This window comes from Alexandromys fortis, unplaced genomic scaffold (assembly GCF_014885135.2).
Source record: "Alexandromys fortis isolate MF-2015 unplaced genomic scaffold, M_Fortis_MF-2015_v1.1 scaffold_0, whole genome shotgun sequence".
Taxonomy (NCBI): domain Eukaryota; kingdom Metazoa; phylum Chordata; class Mammalia; order Rodentia; family Cricetidae; genus Alexandromys; species Alexandromys fortis.
In genome coordinates, this window is record NW_026067949.1 from 21,288,369 (window position 1) to 21,300,812 (window position 12,444).

Here is a 12,444-nt window from a genome sequence, read left to right on the forward strand (position 1 = left end):
CTCTCTCTCTCTCTCTCTCTCTCTCTCTCTCTCTCTCTCTCTCTCTCTCTCTCTCTCTCTCTCAGAGGCCAGTTATCGAGAAACTGACATTTGGGTCATCAGTGCACCTGAAAGTCACACCTGAAAAAAAGCATGCATTGACACTCGGTGAGATACAGGAGTTTGTGGCAGCTCAGTGGGTTTTCACCTTGAAATCTCAAATCTCAGGTTACTGCAAGAAAGCAAAAGTATACTTTAGGGCTGACAAACTGGCTTAGCAGGTAAAGGCACCCCACCAAGCCTGAGAACCCCAGTTTCAACCCCTCAGAGGCATATGGTAGAAAGACCCAACTCCATCAAGTTGGCCTCTGCCTACACACACACACAAACACACACACACACACACACACAGCCTCCCCTTATCATACTCATATAGATAATAATAAGGTTAATTTTTTTTTTAAGAGTCATGCTTTTGCATATCTGTGCAGAGGATTGTGGCTCTGTCTCAGGCCCAAGTGACAATCCTGGCGAAGCCACCATCCTTTGTAAGGTATTCACTGTGTATTCTGACCTAACATGAGGAAGCATATTCATTTCAGACTTGAGAAGAGTGGGACTGCGAGCAAAGGCTAAGCTGTGTATAAAACCTGGGCATTTAAAGGAATCCAGTTTAGTTAGAAAGTTCTACACACACCCACACACACACACGCGCGCGCGCACACACACACACACACACCCCCCTAAGACAGGAAACTGTGACCTACTGTGGAGGCAGGGAAAGAGTCTGAAGCAGATTTTTATTTGCTAACCATTAGACAGGACGTAGGATTTTATACTTTTCCATCTTTAAATTGTCTACATGTGTGTGGTGTATATGTTCATGCGTGTGTGTGTGTGAGTGCATGTGTATGCACGTACGTACGGAAGCCAGGGGTCAGCCTTGGTTGGCATTCCTGAGTTGGCGTTCTTCAGGAACTGCCCACGGAGCTCACCGACTAGGCTACGCTGCCTGGCTGTTGACAGAGCCCCAGGGATCCGCCCATCTCCCCCTTTCCCCAACACTCAGGTTATGAACCGCTGCACACCTGGGCTGGTTTTTTCCATGGGTTCTGGGGATTGAACTCAGGCCCTGATGCTCGCAAGGGAGGAAGCACCTTCCCTACTTACTGAGCCATTTCTCCAACCCACTTCTCAGTCTTATTTTTAAATGAGGAACATACGTTTTCTTCCACTTAGAAGTCATTATTTTTGTGAAATTAGTGCACCCAGAAATTCTGTGAAACACAAATGGATCTCTTGAATGTTTCCATTATAGATTTTACAGGAGTCTGAGACGAAAGCTGAGCTCCTGTTTTGTTATAACACAAGGTGTAGATGTCAAAATCTTTTGACTACCTTTTTACCCTTTCCCTTTATGAGCTCACTACGGCTGGATTTTCCCATGAATCTGAAACATGTACAGTGCCGTGGAAAGAGGATTATTTGCTTTAACTTTATAGCTAAAAACAGATGAGGGCCGTTTCTATTTTTGGAATGCTATACAGGCTAAAAAGTGAACCTGACCGTGTACACAGCAAGTACAGCATGGGGAAGAAAACAGAAACTTAACATAGCAAAATGTGATCGGAAAGCTGGTTTAGAAATGGCACTGGGTTTTGATAGGTTGACTCTTTTATATTATAGCTGAAGAGATAAATTTGTTTCACAGGCAAATGTCAGTTTTCCTGAGGCTTGTGCGCTCACAGAACAGAAGCACTCCAGAGATGGGGTGAACTTTATTCTTGAGGAACCTCCTGGAGGTTCGGGTTCAGTTGCTCCCGTCTCTCCACAGAGTCTTAGGGTGCAGTGAACTTATAGCCTATCTCCAAATAAGTGTTCGCTGGATTCCCCTTCCCTTAACCCTTGGGCTCTTCTGACACCACCTTATTGAGCACTGTAGGTTTGGAAGCTGCCTCAGTTTTGCCACCAGGAGGCCTTTATTCTGACTTTCATGTGACTTCAAATGTGAGTGTGTGTCCTGGAAAAGTCAGGGATATGGATGGGGGGCGGGGGTAGAGGTTTGGGACAGGGGAGGGCATGTTTCCCTATAAGCAGATGGGATACAAAGCCTTGGGAGGAATTTCCAAACCCCTAAAAGTGAGGAGGAGCCAGGGCAGGAGAGTGACTACTTTTCCAGAGCCCTGGGTTCAATTCCTAGCCAGCCACATGGCAGCTTACGACCATCTGTAAATCCAGTTCCAGGGGATCCAGTGTCTTCGTATGACATGCATGGGCAATGCATGCATGTGATGCATAGACGTACATGCAGGCCAAAGACCCATATGCATAAATAAAGCAAGAGGGGGCTAATAATGTATGTGCACATTGAGGCTGCCCAGCAGAATGACCAGAATTTACCAGAGAATTTTGGAATATGCATTCCTTGGTTTCTAGAGTTAAAGAAAAAAAAATGGAGCACAGACTTGGTGGTAGACATAGCAACTCATAAAAAAAGGAGACGGAAACATGGAGAGACACCTTGGAGGCCTATCCTTCCTGCGGTTGGTTTTGGCTGTTTGTTCTGCTATATTTGCTTTTGTTTGTAACTTGTATCAGAACTCGGGGCCTTTGAATCATTTTGTTTTATTTTTTTATTTAACATTGACCATATTTGGAGCTGGAGTGATGGTTTGGTGGTTAAGAGTGTTTGCTATGCAAACACGAGACTGGAGTTCAGATTCCAGCACTCACATAAAATCTGGGAGTGTCCTGTGTACACCTGTTAGCCCTGCATTGAAAAGGTCAAAGATGGGAAGGTAGCTGGGGCTTGCTGGGTGCGAGCCTAGCCAGAAAACACAAGCTCGCCGAGAGATTCTGTCGGAAATGATCAAGGTGGAGAGGGATAGAGGAGGGTACCCCATATCTTTCTCTGATTCTATGGGTACACACAGATGCACACATAAGTGCACATACAGACACCCCTATGACTCTCAGCTCAATCCCAGCAATTCACGCTGCTGTTGCCACCACCACCACCACCACCACCACAGTGAGCTTGTGTTGAGCGTCACCATAGGTCAGAATTCTCACTCAGTGCTTTCATCCCCAAAGCCACCCATTAAGTTCAGGCTCCATCATGATAAAGGCTGGAAGAATTAACTCGCTAGGGTTGGTTGTTCAGCCATCACTGTATAAAGAGAGTTTGGGACTAAGACATGATTCACATAGTATAAAATTTTGCTCCACAAATTTGTGCAACCATTCTTGCTAACTCCAAAACACGTTTATTAATGTAGAGGATCTCTCCATCTTCTCCCTGCTCTACCCCTACCCTGGTGTTGCTTGACAAGACTTTTCCTGGGGAGACATAAAACATACATCTACTCACCCCAGAGAGGAAACCCTGCCAACCAAAGTCTAGATACCACTGAAGCCCAATTTGGTGAACCGATGATTTTTATTGGGGTCACTTACTGGTGAATATAGATGAGGGGTTACTTACAGTAGCAGAAATGACTCAAAGACAGATGCATCATCAAAACCTACCTTAGCCTGGATAACAGCTCACAAAGCTGGAAACCTGGAGCTCACTGCACAGCCAGCGTGCAGCTTGACAGCTGGGAAAGTGTCCTTTCCAGGTGACTCAATTGATCTAAGCCTCTTTCAGGCAGCTTGGCTGGCCTCTGCTTGGTCCAGACAGCAGGTCTGGTCTCAAAATCTTCTTTGTGGCTTGCCTTGTCTGAGGGTGACACTCAGCAATCTTTATAGTTTACTCTTGGGAGAGAGGTGCCTAGTGAATCTTGTCAGTTTCAGGGACTTCCTTGATGTGGGATTTCCCTCTGTATACTGTGATTGCTGTTAATGAATAAAGAACTGCTTTGAGCCTATAGCAGAGCAGGGCGGGGTGGAGCAGAGCTAGGTGGGGAGAACTGGACTGAATGCTGAAAGAAAGAAGGGCGGGTCAGAAAGAAGTCATGAAGCCAGCCACCAGAGACAGACGCTGGGAACTTTACCCAGTAAGCCACAGCCACGTGGCAATACACAGATTAATGGAGATGGGTTAAATTACTATGTCAGAGTTAGCTAATAAGAAACTAGAGCTAAGCCGGGTGGTGGTGGCGCACACCTTTAACCCCAGCACTGGGGAAACAGAGACAGGCGGATCTCTGTGAGTTCGAGACCAGCCTGGTCTACAAGAGCTAGTTCCAGGACAGGCTCCAAAGCTACAGAGAGACCCTGTCTCAAAAAAAAAAAAAAAAAAAAAAAAAAAGAAGCTAGAGCTGATGGGCCAAGCAGTGATTTAATTAATACAGTTTCTGTGTGATTATTTCAGGGCTAAGTGGCCAGGAACTAACTAGCGGCCTCGCTCCTGCACTTCCTGAAGCTGTTTTGAATTGCCTACCTTCTGGTTTAAGGAGCGTCCCTATAGGATGGAATGTTTTATTCTGGGAGGAAACTGTTAGAGACCTGGGTCACCACTGATCTACACTCCTGTTCTCGACATTTCATGTAAATGCAACCACACGTTATGTAGTCTTTTGTGACTGCTTAATATCAATATTGCCTAAGTCCACCCATGCTGTGAATGCATCTCGTTTAGAGTCATGTGCAGCCATTAAGTTGATGATACCATTTTTAACTGTTGTCGACAATGCTCCAATAAGTGACATTCATGATTCACGGACAGACTTTTGCATGAGCATCTGGTTTCCATTTATACACAGGCATTTTCAGTCTTGGGTTTTGTCTTAATCGGTGTTCTATTGGTATGAAGAGAACCACAATGATGGCAACTCTTATAACGAAAAACATTTAACTGGGGCTTGCTCACAGTCTCAGAGGTTTAGGCCTTTATCATACATGGCAGACTTGTTACTGGAGAAGTAGCTGAGAGTTCTATATCCAGGTCCTCAGGCAGAAAGGAGAGAATGAGACACTTGACCTGGCTCTAGCTTTTGAACTCTCAAAGCCTACCCCTAATGACAAACTTCTCCCAACAACGCCTCCTAATCCTTCTCAAGCAGTGAAATTCCTTGATGACTTAGCATTCAAATATATGAGTCTATAGAGGCTGTTCTTATTCAAACTACAGTGGTGTTTCTGGACTCGATATTGTTCTTAAATCTTTCTTTTTTAAACATTTGTTTTAAAGATATATTTTTTCACCCATGTTCCTGCTTGTCTGTGTGCACGCCACATGTGGTGTGGGTGTTTGAGGGTCCAGAGGAGGGCATCAGATCCCCTGGAACTTGAGTTACATGTAGCTGTAAGCCACTCTCCGTGGATACTGGGAACAAAACCAGGCCTCTGGAAGAGCAGTCAGTGCTCTTCACCGCAGAGCCATCATTCCAGTCCCATGTAATTCTCTAGAAATAAACTTTCATGACTAGAAAGGAAAAACTCAAGCTGCCATTTTACTAAATCAATCTCTCACCTCCCCTTGCCTCCCCATCCCTCCTTTGTCCCCTCCCTCTCTCCTGCTGTCCCCCTCCCCTCCTCTCCTCCTCTCCTCCTCTCTCTCCCCTCTGTACTCCCGCCCTGTACTTCACACACACACACACACACACACACACACACACACACACACAATCTTTCACCCCACGTAAGCTTGTTTTGGGTCCGTCTCCTCCAAGCCTGTCCTGTCTGGTCCAGGAAAGTCTACCCCTTCACTCCCATTCACACCTTCTGTACGAGGCCTAGCCTGACATCTTTCAGCACAGAAGGCCATTCTGTCTTTGCAGCCTGCAGTTATTTTTCCTCTTGTGAGAATGCCTGGAAGCTTTGCCATTTTCTTGGCATTTTTGCCCTCTTGTCCTGGCTTGCACTTACTTCCTGCCTTTTATGCCCCTTGAGGGCAGGATTGAGGTTTGACTCACTGTCCCTATTTCCTGCAATGATTCCCTTGCCTTTCACTATAGGTACTTATAAATATTCATATTTGTGAACAGAATAAATCCCGGGCTAGACGCCAAGTGGTTCTGACTCACTTGAAACTCCACAGAATCTTCTTGTACAATTAATGTGACAATGGCCACTTTAACCAGATCTTGTGGTGAGGAAGGAGCTGGTGGGTGAGGTCATGCTTTTTTATGCTCTCTGTTCTCCCTGGCTTCCTCCTTCTCTGTGTTGGAGGCCTGCAGCCTGTCTGCCATAGTTCCCTGAATACACAAAATATTTCCAGTCCTTGTTTCTTCATCTCTTGCATTAACAGATGGGGCTACATGCAGCTAAAATGTGTCACAGTAAAGCAACGATGCATATAGCAAACAGGCAGCCTACAGAATGGGAGAGAAGTTGTAGGCAGACGTTTCTGTCCCACCCAGCTCTCAAATAAACACACTGAGGCTTATATTAATTTTAAGTGCTCTGCCAATAGCTCAGGCTTATTACTAGCTAACTCTTACATATAAATTAACTCATATTTCTTATCTATGCTTTGCCACATGGCTCATGCTTATCATCATGTTCATTTTCTGTACATCCTGCTTCCTCTCTCTCTGACGACTCCTCTGACTCTGCCCTTCTTCCTCCCAACATTCTTCTAGTCTGGTCCTCCTGCCTAATCTTACTTTGTTCAGCTATGGGCCAGTCAGCTTCTTTAGTAACTCAGTCACAGTGACAAATCTTCACAGTGTACAAAGGCATTATTCCACAGCAAGAAATCATTGCCATTTATAGAGTCCAGGCAGGGGGATGACAGGGAGAGCTTGTAAAGAACCACACAAACCAAACAGCAAGGGTAGAACTTGGAGAAATGCTGAGCAGTAATGTTTAGGCTTGTCTCTGGGGTATTGCTAGGCTTGGTAGGTACCCTTCTCCCATTCTGCAGTCTGCCTCCTTTTCATGTTTCAGGAAGACTGATGAAGCGTCCTTCTGTGCATCCTTTGGAAGTTCCATAGAAAGGCAGCTGTCCTGGGTTTTCTGGAGGGACACTGTTGGCTAGAGCCATTTGATAAGCCTGCTGCTCACCACACAACTCTCCTGGGTCAGATACTTTTCTTCTTTGGTGTGACAGAACACCTGACCAAAGCAACTTAAGAAGGAAGGAAGGAAGGAAGGAAGGAAGGAAGGAAGGAAGGAGGGAGGAAGGAAAGAAGGAAGGAAGGAAGGAAGGAAGGAAGGAAGGAAGGAAAGAAGGAGGGAGGAAAGAAGAAGGGATAGGAAGGAAGGAAGGAGGGAAGAAAAAAGGAAGGAAGGCAGGAAGGAAGGAAGGAAGGAAAGAAGAAAGAAAAGAAGGAAGGAAGGAAGGAAAGAAGAAAGGAAGGAAGGAAGGAAGGAAGGAAGGAAGGAAGGAAGGAAGGAGGGAGTTTTATTCCAGCCAGATGGGAAAAGGCTGGCCCCGGAAGTGTGGGGCAGCAGGTCACATTGCAGGTGCAATCAGGAAGCAGAGGTAAAGGCTGGTGCTTAGCTGACTTCCTCTAGTTTATTCGGTGTGAAACTCCAGTTCATGGGATGGTACAAACCTACGTTTAAGTTGGGTCCTCCCAGCTCAGTTAACCTAATGAAGAAACTTCCTCACAGACATGCCCAGAGGTTGGTCCCTTAGGTGACTCTAGCTCTTATCAAGCTGATGATTACCGACCCACTCCCTCCCCCGCTTATAGAACTGTGCAAGTGGCTCTCAATCTTGGCAGATCACATACTAGAATATGCATTTGATGCATCTCATAAATTGTATCTGAGCCTTAAGTAAACCCAGAAGTCAACATCAATAATAATCCCTCTTCTCCAGCCAGATTCCGTTGCCTGGCAACCAGTTGGATGGAGTGTTCTAATGTTAGGACACACATTCTCCATGATGAATTTTCCATTCGTTTATTCATTCCTTGTTCTTCCACTTTTTCCTTGCCTTGCACGTTTGTATAACTTGCCTTTCCTCTGAGGTTTTTGAGAATTTGATCTTGATATCAAAGCGAATTATCTGTTGTCAGCCCCCCCATCCCTCCCATGACAGCTAGGGCTAGAGACCACCAGCCTCCTTGAGCAGTGAGTTCCAGTTGCTCTCAGATTGCTTGGGAGCTGTTAGACATAACTGCTGCCTGAGATGCATGCAGACTTCCACAAGGGTGTGGAACACATTCTCCTCCAGGAGACATTTTTGGGGAGAAGAGACTTTTTTCAAGTGGGAGGAAAGGGGGTATTTTAAGGAAAATCGTATTTGAGTGTAGGGTCGGCTGGATTTTGGTAGAGTATGTGATGTCGGTACTTTACTTTTAGTGAAATTCCAGACTGTAACAGAGAATTTCTTTGTGCATGTGGTTGGTAAGTTGCATGCTGCCAGTAAACTTGAAAAAAAAAATGAGGGCTTTTCATGTGTATTTCTCAAAATACTTGGTGTTAATGTTCTGTGAGTCCCTATCAAATGCACTCGATGGAAAAGCCCCGCTTTCACATGAAAGAAGTGTTCTGTCCATTCCTGGCTCAGGCCAAGAGACCTGGCTCAGAGCGAGGCCTCTGAGAGTCTCCTGTGAGTACCTTGGAGTAGATGAACCTACGGCAAGTTCAGACTAGAGTGCGCCTGAGGCTGTACCCTCAGTGCACCTATGCAAGACGGAGGGCTGAGTCCAGCTGGAAACCCTGAAGCCTTCATGTCTGTTACTTCGCTTGTCTGTACACTTTCTACTTGTAACCCTTACAAGTCAGCATTTGATCATATTTTACTTTCCCCCCTCCCATTTTTTGCAAGAAATGCTAGGGTTTTATTTTAATTACAGAGCTCTTGCTATATTGCCTAGGCTAGCCTCAAACTCAGGGTCCACCAGCTTCAGCCTTCCGGGTAGCTAAGAATGCAGGCATGTGCCACCACACCTGGTTTAATATTTAACTCCTTATTCTCTGTAAACTCTCTTTAGTAGACATATCTTCCGTGCTGGAAAACACTGTTCCAGTTTCTTTAGACAATTCTAGGGTCTCCTCTCCCCTTCTCCAGAGTGGTTCAGGATGCTGGGAATTTCTGGAGTGCTCAGTCCAGGGGCTATTTTGATGGAGTCTAAGGACATCTGTCATTTCTGCTCTGGTCCTTGTTTACCACTTACTCACTTTGAAACTCTTCAGTACATTCTCCCCCCACCCCTCCCCCAGTAGTTCTCACTATCCCAAAATCATTTGGGCACTATTTTCTCAAGGATCTCTTGGTCCATAATTCATTGACAATATATCTGAAAACCCAGTGATAATGAATCTCAGCTATCAATGTGTAAACCAGTCACGGGATGTGTCTAAGAGAAAACAAGCCGCCTGCTCCCTCTGCCCTCATACCACAGACTTCTGTGACCTCAAGGTGTGGGGGTTCGTTCCACCAGCGGACAAGCAGTTGGTCCTACCGCAGCGGACATCAGCTGGGTGTTCTCTAATAGAGTTCGGTTCTGAGGCTGTGTACCTGGTCGATAATGTCATAGAACACATTAGAACCTCAGTCCTTAAGATACCCCACCTCCAATCAGATACCAGCTTGCAACCCTGGGCTGCTTATCTGTGTGGCTTTGTTTCGGAGACAGACAAGGTTTTGTTTTCCCTGAACTTCTGACCCACCTTCTATAAACTAAGGTTCCCACACCTGCCTTCTCAGGTTCAGTTAATTTGATGCAACTCAGGGATACACCAGGCTCTTAAAGGACACTCTGTAGCAGTGGGCATCCATCCTCCTAATGCTGTGCCCCTTTAATACAGTTCCTCATGTTGTGGTGACACCCCAACCGTCAAGTTATTTTGTTGCTGCTTCATAACTGTAACTTTGCTACTGTTATGAATCACAGTGGGAATACCTAAATTACAGGATATCTGATAGTGGGTTGAGAAGCACTGCCCTATAGGCTACAGATAAAATACCGGAGAGAATTCTGGGGGAGATGTGTTGAAGCCCCTCACCTTCTCTAGGCATCCCATGCTCCAGGAACCTCCATATGTTGACCCATCCAAAAGTTATGCCCTATCCTTTGGGTTTTTAGAGATCCCTCTTTTCGTGGTCATGATTACTAACAGAGTGGCTGGGGAAACCCAAAAGACAAGGTTTGTCTGTGTCGCCATTCTTCATGGCCTCGGCGCAGCTTTCCTTCCCGCAGAGATGGGACAGGCCCCATCTGGAATGAGGGAGGATTTTTTTGTTTGTTTTAGCCCGCTATTGGACAAGAACAGACAGGTCAGAGCTCTTTAAGGCCAGATCCGAGAAAGAGTGTGAGGGAAGACTGAGAATTTCTGTGAGCTGCCTCAGAGAAGAGAAACTCATTTTCATGGCTGCCCTCTGGAAAGGGCTCATAAGCCGGTAACTGTGAACAAAGGCTAGAACGTAATATCATAATGAAAGTCCTGAGAGAACGGCCGAGTGTTTCTATTCCCAGTGGATCGACAGTCCACGCTGAGCTTGCTGATCCATGGACCACAGCGCGAGGAGGGAGGTCACACACAGAGAAGGGCTCTCGCTTTAATAAAACTCTTAGCTTTCCTCTTCCTCTCTGCTCCAGAATGTCCTCTAATGACAAGAGGAAGATTCGGCTAAAAGGCTGCAGAGCCCTTCCCTTCCCTGCCTCTTGGTAATCTTCAGGGAACTGATTAGTGAATGAAGGCACTTGCCCCTCCATCACCAAAGCTGCTTCCAAGGTGCTTTTGAATGACCTTTTGCTTACCCCTTTATGGTTTATCTCCTGTGTGTACTTCACCAGGAATGGGAAAAAATACACATCCCTCTGCAGTTAGTTTTCATGCCCTTGGGCAATCTTCCCAAACTGAACCATCTTCTTTCCTTGCATTATAAAAACAGAGCTGGGAGGTGGTGGTGCACACCTTTAATCTTAGCACTTGGGAGGCAGAGGCAGGCGGATCTCTGTGAGTTCGAGACCAGCCTAGTCTACAGAGTGAGTTCCAGGATAGCCATGACTGTTATACACAGAGGAATTAAAAAAGAAAAGAAAAAGAAAGGAAAGAAAGAAAACGCAGAAGGGCCGAGATGTCACTTCTGAGATTAATTTGACAAAAGGACTGACTCCCCTTTGGGACATGGCATTCTGCTTGGAATACATGCTGAGGTGCAGAGTGACCACCTCTGCTTTGGGAACACCATGTCATTGAGCCCTGCAGGTTCAATTCTCCCAAGGTGTCCTGAATCCTAGGAGCAAATCTGTATTGGCTTGGTGGTGGATTCTTCTGTCCCATCCAGGCCTGGGATACATGCAGCCTCACCTTACTGCCTGCCTTAAACTCAAGGCAGACCTTGAGCTATGGACACCCAGCTATGTTCTCCTGAGTTTCTGCCATACAGGATTTGTTACCATAGCAGCTCAGTCTGGGGACAACTTGTTAAAGGGCAGTAGGTAACCAACAACTGCGAAGATGCCAGGTATTTGGAGACTATTGAAATATGTTGAAAATAGTGCCTAATGAGTATTACAAAGTGGCAAGAACAGGACTCGCGGGCTGGATTTACGAGTGGGCGGAGGAACTGTGAACACGTGTGCCTCACACACCAACTACTTCAGACCTTTGGACTTGGATTTTCTCACCGTGGAAGTTGGAAGTTGGGAGCGTCTGGATAGGAAACTCAGTTTAACCTTTGTAGCAGCCGTAATGTGATCACACTGCAGGTAGCGTCATTTTTGTCTCCTCAGCTGGGTTTTACGAGGCCAAGAGAAGCACCTCTGGTTTCATAAAAGGGGCTTGGTAACACTGGCCCTTTTGTCACCAGCCATCCAGAGAGGTTAGGGAGCAATCCCCCTGGAAAGCAGGGCAGCCTTGTGTTCGCTCCAATTCTGCGGTTTTTAAATCAGAGGAAGAAAGCGAGAGACTTCAGATTTCTGAAGTTGCCCGAAAAGGTCCGGAGACCTGTAGAGTCCTAGCCTTCCTCAGTAACCAGGGATCGAGCACCGCGGACGTCCACAGGGGGCGACCCTAGCACGTCCCAACTTCCCACGTGAGCAGGTCCGGGTGGGCGGGACGGTGGGCGTGTCCGTCTGGGGGCGTGGTCGGCGGAGCCCCCCTCCATCTCTTCCCCCTCCCCCGCACCCCTCCTCCCCATTTCCCTTTCTGGCTGTGCTGCCCGGCGGGCTCGCCCTCTCGGGCTGTGACGCTCGGGGAGGGGTGGAGCCCGCCGCTCGGCCGCCGTCTGGGGACGATGCCCGCACGCACCCCGCCGCGCCCGAGCCCGCCCCCCGGCCATCCGTAGGCCCACGGGTAGGCGCGTGTGAGCGGGAGCGGCGGGCGAGGAGCCGCCGCCCGGCCAGCAATGTCACCATTGTTCAGCTGGGTGGCCAAGGTAGGCGGCGGCGGGCCAGAGCTGCCGGGGGCCGGGGGGTCTCTAACTGCCGGGCCGCGGCGCGGCGCGGAGTGGGGGGGCGCCAGGCCGTTCGAGCCAGCCTGGGAGTACTTTTCATTCATTCCTCCTCTCACCCTGCGGGCCAGCCTCTCAGAAGGCGTCGCGTCCTTTCCCCAGCTTAGGAGACTGAGGCACAGCCAGAGTCCCAGGTGTGGTCCCAGATAGTGGGCCCGCCCCTG

General features: G+C 47.4%; 1 protein-coding gene across 3 annotated transcripts in view; it reads left to right on the plus strand.

Annotated features, from left to right (window-relative positions):
- Tbc1d1 (TBC1 domain family member 1) overlaps positions 1-12,444 on the plus strand; it is a 176,598-nt gene that overhangs the window by 57,625 nt on the left and 106,529 nt on the right. Inside the window, exon 1 of one of the 3 annotated variants that reach the window (XM_050149800.1) lies at positions 11,974-12,205. The exons of the other annotated variants lie outside the window; for them this stretch is intronic. Coding sequence (XP_050005757.1) covers positions 12,176-12,205 — 30 coding nt within the window. The 5' untranslated portion in view covers positions 11,974-12,175. Of the gene's footprint in view, positions 1-11,973; positions 12,206-12,444 lie in introns of those variants that run through there. 3 annotated transcript variants of the gene reach the window in all.